We start from the raw sequence: 19,564 nt of genomic DNA, 5'->3' as shown, positions 1-19,564 counted from the left end.
AAAAGTAACTAGAAAATCTATCAGAGAATCGCTTCAGAATATATAATAAAATTCTATTGCAAAATTAGGATCTAACTTATAAATTCCAGGGTAACTTGAATCTCTGGGTATCCCTCTACAACGTGACCTTATTTTTATTGTCGAGACCAAAATTTTTCCGAATTCATGTTTGAATGATATTTAAGAATACAAAGTTGAAGTTGTTGCAAAAAACAAGGTTAAAGTTGTTACAAAAACAACTAAACATAAATTTATTTTAAAATTTTAATATGAACATTGAAAGACTGTTACATTTGAGCAGCTACTTTCTTAGAGATCTATTTAAAGTAGATCAAAATAATACCTTTTGAACACAAATAAAGGTAAAACAGCTTAAGTTAGGCTTAGGTCTATACAAACTTATATACAAACACAAATCGAAACATATGAAAAAATTGTTGCAAGGAAAAATCGTGCGACTAATGCGGCTTTGTAGTATTTTTTCAAATAATTATCTCGTAGCCACCTTTCTGATACATCATCGAAAGCCCAAAGGACAGTATTGAGCCAAACAAAGGGAATAGGGCTATGAGCGAAGTTGATACTCCGATCGTTGTAAAATTGTCATTGATGGAACTCCTCAATTTGTAATAACATCCCTGCAATATAAAAAGTATGTCTATTATTTCAATGGTGAGGGATACAATTTTTTTAGCTTTTTTATCCAAAAATCTTAAAAACAATAGATTTCTTAGTTCAACTTTTACAATATTTACAAAGAAATACATACATCATAACAGGAACATAACAAAGGAACACTAAAAAATTTTGCATAACAAGAAACGGTTTTGACCTGTTATTCATTAAGTCATCTCATATTAAACAAACGCTGAAAAATGGACTTTAAAACTATTGTTCAGTCCTTCCATGTTATGTTAGTCTTGCATTAAGGTGATGTCTCATCCTCACATTCTAGTTTTAACCAGCTCGTCGATCAAATGAGGCTGTCCCTTTTAAAAGGATAATATTTGCTTATATTTCGGATTGGTTAATTCTTTCGATTTGATGCAAATAAGACTTATTTTAAACACTGAAACTGAATAAGGGACGCACATGCCTACATCGGTTTTAAACATGAAGGCATCCGAAGACGATTTTTTTTCGATATAAAAGGTGATTTTTTAAAAGCTATAGGAAAGTTTTTCAAAAAAGCACACATAAAATTCAGAAAAATGCATGAACTCTTTATTTGAATCGATAGTACGGTCCATATAATTTAAAGATTATTTCATGCAAATGTTGACCGTGACTGCACCTCCAACGGGCCATCCGCTTAGTCCAATTTTGGCATACTCTTTCCAACATTTCGGCCGGTATCTCACGAATAATTGCTTCAATGTTGTCTTCCAATGCGTCAATTGAAGCGGGCTTGTCTGTATAGACATGAGCTTTAACACAGCCCCACAAAAAATAGTCTAAAGGCGTTTAATCGCACGATCTAGGCGGCTGAGCGTGAAATAAAATGTTCACAGAACTCGCCTCCCTCTCAATAAGTCCATTGTTACGCGTGCTGCGTAGCATGTGGCACATGCAAGACCAGCTTTTGCATTTTGGACAAAAAAAAATTGGATATCATCTCGCGATAGCGCTCACCATTTACAGTCACGTTACGATTCGCATCATCTTTGAAGAAGTACGGTCCAATGATGCCACCAGACCATAAACAGCACCAAACTGTGACTTTGTCTGTATGCGTTGCTAGCTCTTGCAATGCTTCTGGCTGATCTTCACTCCAAAATTGACATTTCTGCTTATTTACGGACTTATTGAGCCAAAAATCAGCTTCGTCGCTGAGCACACACAGCGCGCGATGAACTTTCTTAACAGAGCACGAATTTTGATAATAAAGTTCAATAATTTGCAAGCGTTGTTCGTTTGTAAGACGATTCATGGTTAAATTATACACCGAACTGAAGATGTTTTACAGTGAAACAAAACACGAAACGTGCGTGAGCTACTTAAACCAGTTTTGTCAAAAAGATAATGGCTAAAAATCACCCTTTATTACCGAATAAACAAGGCTTGTAAGTACTCAGTGGGAAAATGGCGGATGTATTACAACGGGAGTGCACAATATAATTCGTTATAGAATTGACATTTTATTAGAAATCACAAAGAATAAAGGGGGTAATTTCATTTGATAAAAATTGCACATTGATTGCTGAGTGTAATACCAAATCAAATGAAGTTAAATTATAACGATTTTCTTAGTGACGATTGTCGTGTGAAAAACATACATGGTTAAGTTTGTCTTGCGTTGTGTAGAATGAAAGACGTTTCTTGGGAAAACAATTATTGAAAATTGCATTTTTCATAAAAAACCATTTATGGCTTATTTAATTGGTCTATGTTTTGGCTAACATTTTCAGCCGTAACGTACTCAAGGCGTATTTATAAGATGCCCACATCAGCGAATCGGTACAACAAAGCATCTTTTTTGGGAACTCGATATGTCCAAATTTAAAAACGAGGCGAATAGTATTCGATTGGCCGTGACCAAAGCGTATTGACAAGGTGGCCCCTTCGGTGAATTGCTGCTACCAGGGCTGCGGAGACGGAATCGAAAAAATTAAAAACCAAAAAAGCAATAATTCAAAGCCATCGATGCAATTTCCAACAGATGCACTGAATCATGTGTATACCATGGGAGTAGTGTAATTTGTGTAGTCAAAAAATCTGCCATTACCCAGGATCACATGTATTGGGAAAAGTATAGCAAATAGACAGTGTTTTCGAGCGTGGTTAATGTGGTATTTATATCATACCACAATAACTTCGGTACAACATACCAACGTACGCCCCTTGAAGCCTTCACCACTAATATGGCGGATGAGTAATTTTAAACCAAATTACGAAACACATCCCATCTTACTTTACTTACTTTAATTGGCTATGACAGAATAATTCTTCCACTAGCCGAACGTAGAATAGCGTTCCAAGCGCCTCGATCTTCTGCGCTCATTCTAAAATCTCTGACACCAAGTTTCGAGGTGTCTCCCACAACTTGATCTTTCCATCGGGCTTTTGATCTTCCCGGTTTGCGTGTACCACCGTGTTTGCCTTCAAAAGACTACTTTGCTGGAGCTTCTTCATCCATTCTGACAACATGACCTAGCCAACGCAGCCGTTGTATTTTGATGCGTGTAACTATGCTATCGTCGTCATACAGCTCATACAGCTCGTGGTTCATACGTCGCCTATATTCTCCGTTAACGCAAACTGGTCCATATATTTTACGAAGAATCTTTCTCTCAAATACTCCAAGCACTGCCTCATCTGCTTTCACAAGTACCCATGCTTCAGAACCATATAACAGCACGGGTAGTATCAGTGTCTTGTAAAGTGTAGTCTTCGTCTGTCGAGAGATGGCCTTGTTTCTAAATTGCTTACTTAGTCCAAAGTAGCATCTGTTTGTCAGTATTATTCTTCGCTTTATCTCAAAACTGGTGTCATTCGTTTCGGTTACGGCGGTGCCGAGGTAGATAAAGTTACTGACTATCTCAAAGTTGTGGTTCCCAACTTTCTCCATGTTCTTTATCTGCTCGGTTGTACAAGGCTTTTTGGGAGTGGAGACCATCCATTTCGTCTTATCTCCATTTACTGCCAGACCCATTTCCACTGACTCTCTTTCTATTCTTTCAAAGGCTGCAGTTACTACTTCCGGTGACCGATCTATGATATCGATATCGTCGGCATAGGCAAGTAGCATGTGCTCTCTTGTGATTAGTGTGCCATATCTATTCACTTCTGCATCTCGTATAATCTTCTCCAGCAGGATATTAAAGAGATCACACGAGAGGCTGTCACCTTGTCTGAAACCTCGTTTGGTATTAAATGGTTCGGAGAGATTCTTTCCTATTCTTACTGAGGAACGCGTATCAGCAAGTGTCATCCTGCAGAGTCTTATTAATTTTGCAGGGATACCAAACTCAGACATGGCTTGGAATACCTTTGAACCTAAAGGAGTATCGAAGGCGGCTTTGTAGTCAACAAAGAGGTGGTAGGTGTTGATTTGTCTTTCTCGGGTCTTTTCCAGGATTTGGCGCAGTGTGAATATCTGGTCTAGGGTGGATTTACCAGGTCTAAAGCCGCACTGATAGGGCCCAATTATCTCATTGACTTTAGGTTTCAATCTTTCACACAGTACGCTCGAGAGTATCTTGTATGCGATTCGTACACATCCCATCTAGGTAGATTTAAGGTAAAGTCATAAGCCCAACAACAACAAAATCAACGATACAACCTTGAGGCAATGGGAGTAGAAATTCCCACTCTTCTGTTGAGCTTATGTACGTTGTTAAATTGACATTTTACAATAGTTTTTATTCGCATTGCCACGTGCAACAGCCAAAAAATTAAGAGAATTGTGATAACAAACGTATAAATTAAAACATTAAAAATGGGAAAAAAAATAAACAAAATGTTGTTAAAAATTTAAAATCAAACCATTTGAAATAAGAGTGTATTTGAACACAACGCTGAAATTGGAAAATTTTATCAGCTGGGCTTATGACGTTACATCCTTAAGTCTACCTACCATCCCAAAGTAGTTAGTGTGTGTTGCTATCTCTGGCTTTCCTTTTCCATTTGCAAAGAAAAATCTCCGACCATTGAGAATCGAACGAAAAACAATTAAATTCGAAATATTTTTTAGAATAAAAAATAGGAAGTTATTTTTATAGTAGACTGTTGTGTTCAATTTTGCTGTCTTTAAATTCAAGCTTGAAGTCTTTCGTTTTTGATTTAAATTATTTATCGTTATTTCGTATATAAAAATCGTGTGTTGTTTTTCATTTGGATATTCAAATCAAATCTTGAAAATACGTTCCATTGAAATATCGAAAAATATTAAATAAAAAACAGAAAGATCCGCACTTGAATTAAAAAGCAGCAAAATTAAACAAGTAAGAGCGTTGTAAGTTCGTCCGGGCGAAATCTTATATAACCTCCACCATGGATCGCATTAACGAGTTCTTTGCGCGGTATATCTTTTTAGGCAAACAAAGAATAATGAATAAGAACTGTTATGCTATTGGAGCTATATCAAGTTGTAGACCGATTCGGAATGTTCATTTATATTGAAAGCTGAACATTGTAGAAGTGATTGTGTAATATTTCAGTCCATTTTTATAAGAATTGCGCCTTGTGGGGGCTCAAGAAGCTAAATCGGTAGATCGGTTTATATGGGAGCCGTATGAAGCTATAGATCGATTCAGACCATATTGGGCACGTATATTGAAGGTCATGGGAGAAGCAGTGGTACAAAATTTCTGCCAAGTCGGATGAGAATTGCGCCCCCTAGAGGCTCAAGAAGTCAAGATCCCAGATCAGTTTATATGAATCGGACAAGAATTGCGCCCTCTAGAGGCTTAAGAAGACAAGACCCAAGATCGGTTTATATGGCAGCTATAACAAAACATGGGCCGATTTGTCCTATTCACAATCCCAACCGACCTACACTAATAAAAAGTTTTTGTGCGAAATTCAAGCGCCTAGCTTTACTCCTTCGAAAGTTAGCATTCTTTCGAGAGACGGACGGACCGTCTTAGACCCATATTTCGGGGTGTTGTAAACAGAATAACGAAATAAGTATACCCCCATCCTGTGGTGGAAGGTATAAAAATAAAACAGTAAAATTTTCAGGGAAATTTTTCCTGGTGGAACTTCTGTCGAAATATTGTTCTTAGAGAAAATGTTGTTGATGTCTTGTCCTTAACATTTTTCTTAAGGAAAAATTTCATTGTAATTTTGTGTTTAGAAAATTTGTTACTTAAAATTTGTCTTCTAAAATGTTTCGTTGACAAATTCTTAGAAAACATTGCGTAAAAATTTTGTTAAAAACATTTGTAACAAACATTCCCGGAAATTTTGTATAAAAAAACTCTTTGATTTGTTGTGTTTGAAAAAAAATTATGTTTGCAAAAAATGTCTTTAACATTTTAAGCTTGCGAAGAAATTTTGTTTTTGCAAAAAAATTTTTAAAAAAATCTTGACTCTGTGTAGAATTTCGACCGAAATTCGTACATATTTTTGGAATCATAGAGGAAATAGTTGTGCAAAATTTTGAGAGGATCGGTTGATAAATGCGCTTGCAAAGGCTTTAGAAGTGAAAAATGGCGACACATATACATGCGAGCTATACATAAATCTGAACTGATTTATGTGAAATTCACTAGTGATCAGAAGAGTCATAAGAGACCTACCTTTGAGCCTAATTTCGCGAGGATCAAATGACGATGTTATTGCAGTATTAGTTAAAAACGGACGAACATATACATGGGAGCTTTGTCTGAACCGACTTCTTTCAATTTCAATAGGATTCGTATTTAGGCCAAAAAATATGCTTGTTATAAATACACGACTTAACACGGACAGACAGACGGGCATAGCTAAATCGAATCAGAAAAAGTTTCTGAATCGATCGGTATGCTTGTTAATGGGTCTTTCTCTCTACCTTGTACGACAGTAGTGGTGTAGGGTAAGGTTAGGTTGGGTTGAAAAGAAGGTGCAGATATTAATCCGCCCCATGCCACTATGGACATTGTATTTGTATTTGTATTTTTATTATGATAAAACCCATACAAAAGACAGTGTCTTATATAAAGCATGGGTTAGTAAATTGATAAATACAATGAGTTCAACAAGTTTTCATTTAAATAGAACAATAATTGGTACAAAATATTTAACAATTTAAGCAAAGTTACTGATACAATATTTAAGTTAAAAAAAGGTTTAAACAAAACAAAAAAAAAAAGAAGAAAAAGAAACTTTAAAGAAAATTTAACAATTTAATCAAAGTTACTAATAAAATAAATTAAAAAAATAGTTATAAAAAAAAGCAAAACAAATAATTCATTAAAATGATTATAAATCAAAGATTTGAACTGTCGTTCATTACTTATAATTTGAATACTATTGGGAAGATTATTCCAGAGACGTATAGCATTAACAAAGAACTGTTGTTCAGATACACGATATTGATGACGTATTTGTATTACTTGTTTACCTCTTGTAGAGTTGGTAAAACGATATGATATACAGAAGCCAGATATGACGGTTCATTGGTATAAATTATCTTGTGGATCATTTGCAACAAGCGTATCTTAAGGAACGAGTTAAAAGAGACACCATATACTTGTCTGGCAAAGTCATATATCCGGTCTCTTCTACGCAAACCGAAAATGTATCTAACGACATCGTTAAAGGCCACGTGCAATTTATTCCTATGAGTTACATCACAACCGTAAAAAACCTCGCAAGAGTATAATAGTTTCGGCAGAATAAATGTCCTAGCCAAAAGCATTCTTATTGACAAAGGGGTATACTGTCGACTCATATACATATAAGTTTCGTAAAACGCCGTAGGTCCTGCCCACTGTCATACTGACATGATTCTTCCATGAAAGTCTATCATCAAACTCCAAACCAAGGTTTCTTGCAGATGAAACATTCTTAATTGGGGCTCCAGCAATTGCCACATCAAGATTGGGCGGCATTGTCACCCGATTCCTACCAATTACAAGGCACTTTGACTTTATTGGATTTAAAAGTAGTCCGTTGGCGTTTGCCCATGTGTTTATCCTATCCAAGTCATTATTTAGTCGAAGTACGCCATCGATCAACCTCCCCGGCGAGGAGCTCATATACAGCTGTACGTCGTCGGCATACATATGAATACCACAGTTGCGCAACTGTCCAGGAAGGTCATTGCTATATAAGGAAAAAAGGAGTGGGCCCAATACAGACCCCTGTGGAACACCTCTTGAGACTGGAAGATAACTAGAACAGCGGCTATCAACACATACCGATTGGCTTCTATTCGTAAGATAGGAATATATATGATCCGTTGTTCTTTCAGAAAATTTAAATAAATGTTTCAGTTTAAGGCAAAGTATATTGGGATCAACGGAATCAAAAGCTTTCGAATGATCTAAAAGAACAAAAAAGGCAACTTTATCGCTGTCAATATCACTCCTTACATCTTCAACTACTTTCAAAAGTGCAGTAGTGCAACTGTGCTTTGGCCGGAAACCAGATTGAAAATCTGTTAGCAGGGAATTATTCGCAATATATTCAGATATTTTCCGGTTGACTAGAGTCTCAAATATCTTAGAGACGAATGGAAGTATTGCTATTGGCCTAAATTCCTGGTTATTCTTTGGTATTGGGACTATCCTTGCCCGTTTCCAAGACTGTGGATAGCAACTCCTTAAAATAATAGTGTTAAAAAGATGGCACATATACGGAAGAATAAAGGGTAGAATTATCCTAAAAAATCTTGGGTCAATACCATCAGAACCAATGGCATTAGACTTAATTGATTCTACAGCGCTAACGATATCGCTTTGTTCAAAACGCTCAAGATCAAAACGTAGGTCTGGTGAGGTGTTGTAACTACTATGGTTTACGTTTCTAAATTCACTGTCGTAGAAATGTACGTTTGGCTCAGGAAAAGATATGTTCAAGAAACTCCTATTAATCTCATCTAAATCATCATGTCTACACCTAAGCCAGTAATTAGTTTTTTGTGGGCTCTAAATACAAACAAGTTACCTCGTAAAAGAGAATCTAATTTAGAAAATCCGTGCTTATTTTTTTTATGCCACTCCCCTAAGTTGGTTCATGTCTAGTATAGTGTCCCCACCTAAGTGCCGGTATCTGTTAGACGCGAAAGCCGGGCAATGACAAAGGAAATGCTCTAACGTTTACCATCTTCCCAACATGCCCAACACATGCTATTACTTGCCGCTCCGATTTTACATAAGTGAGCTCGTAGTCCTATGTGTTCCGTTATGATACCAATAGCTATACTGACCTCCTTCTTGCTTCCTTTCAGTAATAGCATCGTCATCTCACGATCTGGATCCGCCCATAGGATTTTCGCCGTCCTACCGACCGTTTCGCTGTTCCACGGACCGCGCCGCCCCGAAAAGCTTCGGGTTAACCAAGTTTATTGACGGCAGTCCTCTGGCCTTCACCGGCAATTTGTCTGCACTCTCATTCCCCTTTACTCCATTATGTCCCGGCACCCAAACGTTGCGGATTTTACTATCCTTAGAGCAGGAGATAATCTCCTTCTCACACTGCAAGACTGTTCGTGACCTTACCGTCCTGGTTGTTATTTCACTTACAGCAATTTTACTGTCCGTAAAGATGTTCACACTCGATGCCCTCGCCCACCACACCACCTCACGCATCATGTGATCGCTTGGATCTCCGCCTGCAGGACCGTATTATGGTCAGGCAGTCTAAAACAGATCTCAGTCCCTGGGTTTTCAATATAGACCCCAGGCCCATTCTGTCCTCTAGCTTTGATCCATCGATGTAATATGATCTTCCAGATGGTAATACTAGGTCTCCGTCAATCCACGACTATGCCAATGACCTACATCAATAAGAAGTATCTCTAAAAAAAATATTAAATTTTTTGGGGGAAAATTGGCTTGCCGAAAGTTGACATTTTTTATAGCACGAAAAAAAAAATAATAATCTTAAAATTCTTAGAAGTGAGATTTCTGGAAACCGTTTTAGAGTCTTGTTCCCTTTGATGGTTTCTATATTAAAAAAAAAAAAAAACAATAAATGACGATAAGTCTACTACTTTTGACAGTAGGTGCTATTTTATGTGAAAGTCATTAAAATCCGTTTTTCTTCGCTAATTGGTCATAAAATTAAGATTTTTTTTTTTTAGAAATACATTTTTTTATTAGTACCTTTTTTTAATGTTAAAAAAAATCATAAACAATTACGTGGCCGGAGTCGACTCTGGAGTCGGAGCCGAGCAATCTTCTGGAATAGGAGCCGAGTAAAAATTGCTCGATTCCGCAGCTCTGGCTACAATAAAGTGTCTTTTTTGAGTTCAGGATATGTCAAAATTTTTGAAAAAGGTAGAAGAAAATTCGATTCGCCGTGATATTTGAAAAGTTTGACATATTTGCTTCAACCAATTAGAGTTGCAAGTTGCAAATAAGCTTCATTTTATAGGGCAACCGATCCGTACATTACAAGGATTTGAAGAGCTAGTTTTCCCACTGGGATATCAAGTTCCATCAGCTGTGCTAATGCGGCCACCAAAATTTTAAATTCGCCTTGACGGTGACATTTCAAGTTTTCGGCAAATTTGTTTCAACCAATTAGAAAAAGAAGTTTATCTAATTTTAAGTGGCAACTAATAAAAAAATAATAATTTAAACATGTACGCAAATGCCATTAGCTCCCAAAAGCTCAACCCACCCATTGTCATCTCCTAGATGACTTTAGCACAAATAACAATTTAAACGCAAATCGAAAAAAGAACACGAAAGTAAAAGGTATTTATATGGGTAGGAATCAGGAATAAGCAGCGCATCAGGCAGCTTTATTTCACGAGGATAGGGTAGAGGTACAGCCGTTAACTTCCACGACAAGCAAGTGTAGTTGGGATCGAGACGATTATAACGTTTGACGAGACGTGATCACGTATGTTATACACATGAATCTCGGGAGGACAAGAGGATTCCTCCTCTCCAAGTGAATTGGGCTTATATGATATTGAAAGACAGAGTAATTATCACACCAAGGCCTTAAATAGGAAGATTATGTCTACACACCTCAAGGAGAGGCTTTATTTTCTATTTGTATGCTCTTGGTTATGGTTAGGCGAAAGTTGTCTTGATGGGGTGCTGGTTTCCTTATTTACATACATGCATGTTTCAGATTGCATATACGATGATGTCTAGATTGGAGATGGCTAATGGGCTTGGCATAAACCATAGAAAGACTGAGCTAATATTGTTCACCAGAATGACGAAACTCGATGTGTTCAGAGGACCCGTCCGGGATGGGGTGGAACTGCCGCCATAACTACAGACAGATGTCTTGACAGGCCATTGCAATATCAGGACTTTCGCTACGCATTGGCGACATAAAGGGGCGAACTAGGGCTCCCATGAAGAGGATAGCTAAATTAATAAAATGTTTGTTTTGAAGCTAAATTTACGTTTGGTTTTTGTAAGGTGAATTCAATATTGTTTTGAGATTTGCAGTTCCATCAGCTGTGCTGAAGAGCTTGAAGGTATTCTGTTGATCGAATTATATAATGCTTTCTTCGAGCATGTGAAAACAATGTATTCTTTTCCTAGGACATCACCCATTTTAAGAATAAAGTATTCTGGAATCAATAAGCTATAGAGGCTATCGATTACCTTATTAATTGGTTTTTAACCAAACGAGAAGTTTTATCCAAAACCAAATTATTGATTAGCTCACATTTTTGTTTTTACTTACCACTTCAAATACCCTACTTACTTCCACCTTTGTAGGGTCTGTCCGGCGTTGTTTAAAACAGGAATTAGGCACAGAGGAATCAGGCCAATCCAAGAAGCTTTCATTGCCACAACATCGCAGCTATGATTAAAAAATAAATTAAATATATGTAAATGGTGTTTACAATTATTGGCGATAATATAAATATTCGAAATGACTTCGGTGTTATGTTACAAATATGTAGTTTTTACCCACCACCATAGGGACACACTTATAAAGTCATATATATAGATGTGTAAATCCGTCCGCTCAATTTTTATCCGGTTTGTGGCGTACTTTTATGCCCTCCAAAATCAAAAAACTCCAAACATCGCCCTTATAGATCCAAACATATTGTAGATACACTCCTCGTATAAAAACACCCCGGATTTGGCCTCTTAAGCTTTATTTTCCCGATTTGGCTGAAATTTAATAAGCCAAGAGCACTTGTGCATTTCAATACTCACGCCGAACGCCACCCAAATAGAACCATCAACAGATATAGCCCCCATTTAACCGATTCCTTGATATGACTTTATGAGTCCCTAAAAACCAAAATCATTGCAAATGCAAATTTACCCATGAATATGCCATTAATGAACATGTGCAAATTTCTGACATATCAATGAGTGCTGTCCGATTAAAGTTAAAGCTCAGTGATAAGGGACCTCGTTTTTATAGCCGAGTCCGAGTTTTTACATGGCTTCTATGCATGGCATAGTAGGGATCTAAAGTGAAATTGAAAAGTCGACTTTCCGATTTTTTCTTATAATCAAAAAAAATCGTCTTTTCGACTATCAACAAGCCGACTTTGTTCGATAATCAACACAGTCGAAATCTGACGTTTTCTTTTGTTTCATTCTTAAGAGTCACCCAAGAGAAAAGAAAAAGGAATTGGGCGAACATAAAAACTTAAAGATGCTAACGAGAAAGTTAAAAAAATTTTTGTGAAACTAATTTAAAGTTGAAAAGCAAATAAAATGTCCACAATCGGTTGAAAACAAGCCAAATCATATTCGATGATCACAGTTTCTCTTGAAATCTCCTAATATTCTACGATTTTTTCTGACGAGTTAAATCGATTAAATTAATCATTATTGCAATTAACATTTTTTGCTCATCACGCCTGGCAACAGAAAATATTGTGGAAGGGAAAATATTGAAATGAAGGGTACATTCATTTATTGCTGTGTTCTATTTTACCACCGGATAGACAAACTGTGAGGGCAAAAATAAAACGCAAAAAAAGTTTCCAGTGCAAGTCTGTTTGTTTGCTATGAAGTGGTAGCGCCGTTTCCCAACCTGTCAAAACAATATGAGGAAAAAAGTGCAAATATTTGAAAAATTTATAACTAAAATGTTCAAAAGATGAATGGGCATAGCAGTCAAATAAAATTTATTAAGATTTGTGCACCCAAATGTGAAATAATGGGATTTAATTTAATTTTACCATTCACATTGGAGGTATTTCTTCCCTTGGTCACAAAACATATGATGGAAATCCTGACAACAGATGTTCTACATAAGCCTGCAGTGGTAATTTATCCAGAACTTCGTTGTCCTGGATAGATGTAATTTTCATACAAATTTCATTGCACCGCATTATATATTGGGTTGCCCAAAAAGTAATTGCGGATTTTTCATATAGTCGGCGTTGACAAATTTTTTCACAGCTTGTGACTCTGTAATTGCATTCTTTCTTCTGTCAGTTATCAGCTGTTACTTTTAGCTTGCTTTAGAAAAAAAGTGTAAAAAAAGTATATTTGATTAAAGTTCATTCTAAGTTTTATTAAAAATGCATTTACTTTCTTTTAAAAAATCCGCAATTACTTTTTGGGCAACCCAATAATATTAAAATAAAACATAGCTTATATTTCCACGATGTCCGTGTGTATGTCCGGTAAGATCTTACTGCCATAACAAGTGCATTTGTTACCCGATTTCGATGAAATTACAGTGAGTTGTAATCAGTTTCGTGGTATCCGAACCAGATATATTCCAGATAAGACCCTACTTAAATGTAGATATTTAAATGTAGACAAATCATTTATATTCATTGTCGTAGTAATCTTTTTAACCACAATCATTTTTTGTTTAAATTTTAAAAATATTTAAATAAAAAAAAACATAAATTTCCTTTTATTTCCAAAGCCAATATGCCTTTTAACAAAAAAAGTCTCAATAGTTTTATGACCATTTAGCGAAGAAAAGTGGATTTTAATGACTTTGACATAAAATAACACCTGCTGTCAAAAGTAATTTTGTACGTAAGTAAGTTAGTTTAGGTCCGTTGGGATTGTTAATGAGCCAAATCGGTCCGTGTTTTGATATAGCTGTCGTATACACCGATCTCACAACGTGACTTCTTGAGTCTATAGGGCACAATTCTTATTCGACCTAGCTGTCATATAAACCGATATTCATAACTTTACCAGCCTCTAGATATCGCAATTACTTCCCGGTCCATTATATGATACAGCTCCCATGTAAACCGATCTTTATCTGACTTCTTGAGCCTAGAGGCTGGTGCAATTACTTTCCGATTAGGCAGAAATTTTGAACGTAGAATCTTTGTTTCAATGTCCACCTTAAGTATGGTTAATTATATCGGCTTATAACTTGATGTAGCTCCCATATAAACCAATCGTCCGAATAGATTTCTTGAGCCTCTAGAGGGCACAATCACTAGCCGATCTACCTGAAACTTTGGTAGTGGCATTTTTTTTTTACTTCTAGCAGCCATGACAAGCACGGTCAATATCGGTTCATAACTTGATATAACTTCTATGTATTTGCAAAAGTCATTCAAAGAACATGTATCACGCAATCCATTGTGGAGGGTATAAAAGCTTCAGCCCGATTGGTTTACTCTCAAATACCTTTCATTTGAGTTCCATATTATCGTGATTGGTCGATATATCCAACTGACGGGTTTTGGGGATGGGAACTCTAGGCACCCAGCCGAGCAATCGATACCAAATTTTTGTTTTTAGGTTATTAAAAGATGGCAAAAAACTTTTGTGTTTTTTAATCGCTCCACCAAATTTTTGAAATCTGGAGTTTTTGAAAAGTAAGATAATGAGGAGTTCTTGTTGGGGGGTGGAATGGCGCCTCAGACATTTCGCCCCAAATTTTGGACGAATGGTACATATTTAAAATTATCGGTAAATATGTACGCGTTGGAAGATGTTTTGGGACCCCTAAACACGTAGCCTAAAAATTGGATTGGATTCTTTTTCTACTCTCAAATACTTTTCATTTCAGTACTATTAGGAGGTAAAGCGCCACTTAGAACTTGTTCACTAATCTTAATGCCATATTGATAATCTACTCCCAGCTACCTTATATAATATGGCAATTTGAGGGATTTTTGGTAGTAGGGTGATCAACTATTAATTGGACTAAATTTTTTATGCCATATTAGTAATCTACTTCCCAGTCCCTTTCAACTGAGCCCCAAATTGACATAAACATCCAATATGCCTGTTTGGAGGAGTTTTTGGGTTGGAGCGGCCACCAGGGTACTTGAACCCAGTTTTTAATTTAATACGTAATTTAATCGTATTCCTATTCCCGACATTCTTTTTTGAAACGCTCCAATTCGAGTTATCTTTGGTATTTTTCCCTGTAAAGATTACCTTTGTAACTATTGCAAGCATAGCTGAAATAAATTCGAAGTAGTCGTTGGCAAAAAATCGACTACTTCGATCCTTCCATAGATCCATATGGCATAGTACCTCATAGATGTCGCAAGCACAAGGAGGCCAGAATTAAAAGCCAAGCATTCACGGTGGGCTCCTAAACCCCAATCGTAATTATTTTATATTTTATTTCCTTAAAAGAAATCAAATATAAATTGATATTTAATAACTGTAACTTCTTCGCTGAATCCACGGACAGACAAGATTCAACCCGACCGACTTGCAAATTTGTCCTTGAACGTTCCATAAATGAAAAGCGGGATACTTCTCTTATGTCAGTGGGTCCTGTCCGATACATGTTTAGACTTAATGATAACATACCTCCTTTTTATTACGGCTTGCCGCAGAGCGACATCACTTATCATCACATCACACCCCCCCCCTGGATTTGGATCCAGGTGTTCCGCTTCAAAACAGACATGCTAACCTCTGAGCTGACCCTAAGTGACAAATGCGATATACGGTGGACGGTTTACAAGATTCGGCCCGCTCAAACTTAATGCGCTTTTAGTTGTTATTACGATAGAATGATCCATGACAATTGTGTATGAAAAAATATCCGCCACTTGACTTCAAGGTATGGCTTCTAATTGTTACACCCTTTAGATGAATTATAAAAATTTTAGTACTTACATTTTGTTGTACGAAATCTAAAAGATGTTCTGCTCCGGTTGCATTTTTTGAACCGCTGTAACTTTGTATTTCCTTGGAAATTCCACTGGAAACGCCATCCAACAGCTCTCCCTTATACGTGTGAACGTAGATCGACAACGAAATTAGTGAAAACAGGGCTGTTATCAAAAATCCCCCGTACTACTGACCCCAAGTGACAAAAATAAAACAAGGCAAGGCAATGCATTAAAACTTTGATTATTGCCAGTGCGATTGCAGGAGGGCGATGCACTTCGAGCTATGAATACTCACAAATATCAGCATGGACGAATGAATCTTCACGATGCAGGAACACGCTAGCGAACTGGCGAATAATATGATGGCACCAGCTACAATCATTACCAGTGGAGCTATGTCCGAGTACGATGCATTGATCCGTAGATACTTCAAATAGTCTGTCTGCATCCACATTCCTATCCATATGAGTGACAGCCCGGACAGCTAATTGAAAATAAACAAACGAAATGCTCATCAAAACAGTAGCGGTTGCCTTGCCCATTTTCACTCATACCCAAAACGCTATGTTGAACAGCATCAAAATGGCCCTGACACATGGATAAGTTACCAAGTGACCGTGGTCGTTAGTATACATGGTTGCAGCAAGTGACCTTAGGTAGAACTTAATAATTTATTCAATTTTAGCAATGGCAAGCACTCCTTCTCGCCTGTCTGAGCCACTCTTCAAGACTACGGTTTCAGCGATGCTTTTCGCAGAGGCGAAGGCAGTATTGTCTTCATTTCATGCGATCAATTATCTACTGACCAAATTTACCGATAAGCCGAGAAGCATTTCTCGTGGTAGGTACGTACTATAAAACAAGCCGAACACATGTATTTATGTTTGTACATTAAGATGGGTCGCTCCAAATAAATTTTCGCTTCGACTAAAGGTAATTCGAGTTGAACGATAACAAAATTTAACATAATAAGTCAATTGTATATAAAAAATACTATGCACGAGTTTCAAATCAAAAAATTGCATGCACGGTATGGGCCTATTACGACCATGCTTGGTAAAGATGTAGAGCATATATGCTCTTTTTAATTAATTTTTAATTTTAAGGGCGTACTCTGATGCATATATCAGAGTACGTCCTTAAAATTCTCAAAAAGTAAATTGGCAGATCGGTTCGTATGGCACTATTATCAAATATGGGCAGCTTTGGCCCATTTACTCGTACGAAAGTTAGTGTGCTTTCGTCAGACGGGCTGACTGACATGACATCTTTAAATGTCCTACAGTGTTACCGTTAGAAATTTTCAAAAGTGGGTTACCTTTTGTGCCCGTTTGTGCATTATTTGAAAAAAATAGCATCATTTTTTAAAAAGGTGGCACAAAAATGGCACACTCTATGGCCATAAGGGCAATAACAATCAGGACGAAAGGTCACGAACAGTTTTGCCTTCTGTGAGGATGGCAAAACCCGCATCGTCTGAATGCCGGGCCATAACGGAGTAAGGGGGAATGAAAGGGCAGACGATTTGGCGGTGAAGGCCAGAGGACTGCTGTCAATAAACTTGTGAACCCGAAGCCTTTCTGGTCGACGCTGTTCGAGTTAAGGGCGTTGGCGACGAACACTGTGGAACGGGACACATAAGACTACGAGCTCACTTATGCAAAAGTGGCAGCATGTGGGGAAAATGATGAGACGTTGGAGCATTTCCTATGTCATAGCCTGACTTTCGCGGCTAAATGACACCGATACTTTGGTGGGGACCCAATGCCAAACATGAGCCAACTTGGGGGAGGGGTAAGAATTTTGTAAGTAGCACGGAATTCCTAACTTAAAATTTTCTTTTTCGAGGTTACTTTTTAATTTTTAGAGCGCACAACAAGCCGATTACTACCTTAGGTGTATCTCCATAGTGGCATTTGGCGGATTAATATCAGCACCCACTTTTAAACCTTACCTAAAACCGTAAAGTTCAGTGAAGCCGAAACGTAGATATCTTTACGAGTTTTATGGATAATTTATCATATTCTTGATACCTTGGCGTGAATATTGGGATCATATGGACAATTTCTGCCAAACTAAATAAGAAATTGGTCTCCTGGTGCTCAAGACTTGGACCGAAAGTTGGATTTTAATCAAAAAAACAATTTATTAGATTCGAAAAATAGCTTTTGACTGATGGACACACAGAAACGAAATGTCTAAATGTCTTCTTTTCGACCATACTCGGCAAGAATGTCAAGTTGCTCACGAATATTGCGGCCAAACTGCTTACATATCAACGAACGCTGTCCGATTCAAGTTTAATCGGCTCTCTGTTGTGAGAGGATAATCACAGCTGAAATTTTTTCTGACGTTCTTACCAGCTCTTAGAAGTAAAAAAAAACATATTTCTATTAACATTCAATATTTAGCTTAAGAAAAACGAATTTTTTTTATTACCAGGTCTGAACTGTGTGCTGTTGAGCGAAGCCTCTTCGTTGGAAAGGTGTGTCGCCAGCTATAGTGAGGGGAGTACCACCTCTGGATAATATTGAAGATGGTTGCGCCAGGAATGGAACATACGTATGAAACACGAAATAAAAGAATAATTTTTGAAAAGACGCACAAACGAGTCGAAATGTGATCGAAGCCCCAAAAAGTATGGTATTTAGTGTCTGGGATCAATATTTTGTTGAGTTATAATAAGAAGGACGAAGTAAGTATACATACCTTTATCCTGTGGTCGAGGATTATAATTAAAAAAAATTATTTATTTAATGTCAATTACAAAAATGATTGATTCTATACTCGAATGTTAAAAAACCCATCATCACATTCGTTTGTGTTTCTTCTACAACTTGAAAAATTAACCACACTTCCGCTTTTTAATCAATGATTCTTCCCTCTTTACCGGAGTGTAAGAAATCTTTCTTAATCAATTGCGGCCCATGCAGAAGTTTTGTCACTAGAGAATGTTACGCTGAAATTTAGTTTAAGAAACATTTCATTAAAATTTGAACAATTTTGTTTTTACTAAGAATTTCATTACATTTTTGTACTCAAGAAAAATAATTTGAAGACGGACGGAAATGTTGTCCACCAATTATGAAATTTTGTCATTTTAAGAAATTTTACTAAAATTTTTTGTTTAAAACGAATATAATTAAAATTTTTGCTTAAGACAAAATCATTTTGGAGAGTGGGTTCTCGGGCTACGTCCCTGCTTCCACGGGTTATTTGCAGACCTTTAGCCATTTAATTGTCAATAAGGCGTGGATTTCGTTGAATTCGAGCTTTTACTCGCCGAATCCATTTCAAGCGTTCAGCAACGCTTCCAACATCATAAACATAATTTATGATGCGATGCACAACATTTTGTTCACTTTGAGGGTTTGAGTTTAACAACAATATGCGTTTATGATTTTCCAGTCATATACAATGCAACCATATTATTGCGCTTGAACTTCACCACGTATAACTTTCTTTTTAGAGAAACTCAAAAGCATTTACTGGTGGCTTGTTAATAATATAATAAAACAAGTAAAAAAGCGTTAAGTTCGGCCGGCCAAACTTTGGATACCCACCACCTCGGGTATATATGTAAACCACTTTTCATCACAATCCGGTGATAATTCCATACCTTACGTCCCAAATCAGTTATATACATTTTTCAATTGTCTATAACAATTGAAAAATGTCTTTTTAGTAGCTACATTTAAAAATAAACCGATCTGAACCATATACCACACGTATGTCGAAAAGCCTAATATAAGTCACTGTGTCAAATTTCAGTGAAATCGGATTATAATTGCGCCGAGAGATCGGACTATATGGCAGCTATATCCAAATCTGGACCGATCTGGGCCAAATCGAGTAAGGATTCGAAGGGCCTAACACAACTTACTGTCCCAAATTTCAGCATAATCAGGTAAT

General features: G+C 36.9%; 1 protein-coding gene across 1 annotated transcript; it reads right to left on the bottom strand.

The window, feature by feature from the left end:
• Nucleotides 1-264: 264 nt before the first annotated feature.
• On the bottom strand, nucleotides 265-16,474 carry LOC106088590 (tetraspanin-6-like). The gene is made up of 5 exons (XM_013254182.2): nucleotides 16,207-16,474; nucleotides 15,948-16,136; nucleotides 15,657-15,836; nucleotides 11,305-11,424; nucleotides 265-638 (listed from the first exon to the last, which is right to left on the bottom strand). Exons 1-5 carry the CDS (start codon nucleotides 16,285-16,287, stop codon nucleotides 483-485), a joined length of 726 nt encoding a protein of 241 aa, XP_013109636.2. The 5' UTR covers nucleotides 16,288-16,474; the 3' UTR covers nucleotides 265-482.
• Nucleotides 16,475-19,564: the final 3,090 nt, after the last annotated feature.

This window comes from Stomoxys calcitrans, chromosome 3 (genome assembly GCF_963082655.1).
Source record: "Stomoxys calcitrans chromosome 3, idStoCalc2.1, whole genome shotgun sequence".
Taxonomy (NCBI): Eukaryota; Metazoa; Arthropoda; class Insecta; order Diptera; family Muscidae; genus Stomoxys; species Stomoxys calcitrans.
The sequence above is the reverse complement of the archived record's forward strand: the minus strand, read 5'-3'. Positions and strand labels throughout refer to the sequence as shown.

What these genes read in the sequence shown, in the direction of transcription:
- LOC106088590 (XM_013254182.2), bottom strand. Translation starts at nt 16,287, where the DNA reads ATGTATACTAACGACCACGGTCACTTGGTAACTTATCCATGTGTCAGG. An exon ending in ATTCGTCCATGCTGATATTT is followed by an intron (nt 15,837 to 15,947) that starts GTGAGTATTCAT and finishes TGGGGTCAGTAG; the next exon opens with TACGGGGGATTTTTGATAAC. An exon ending in TAAGTAGGGTATTTGAAGTG is followed by an intron (nt 639 to 11,304) that starts GTAAGTAAAAAC and finishes TTTATATTGCAG; the next exon opens with GGATGTTATTACAAATTGAG.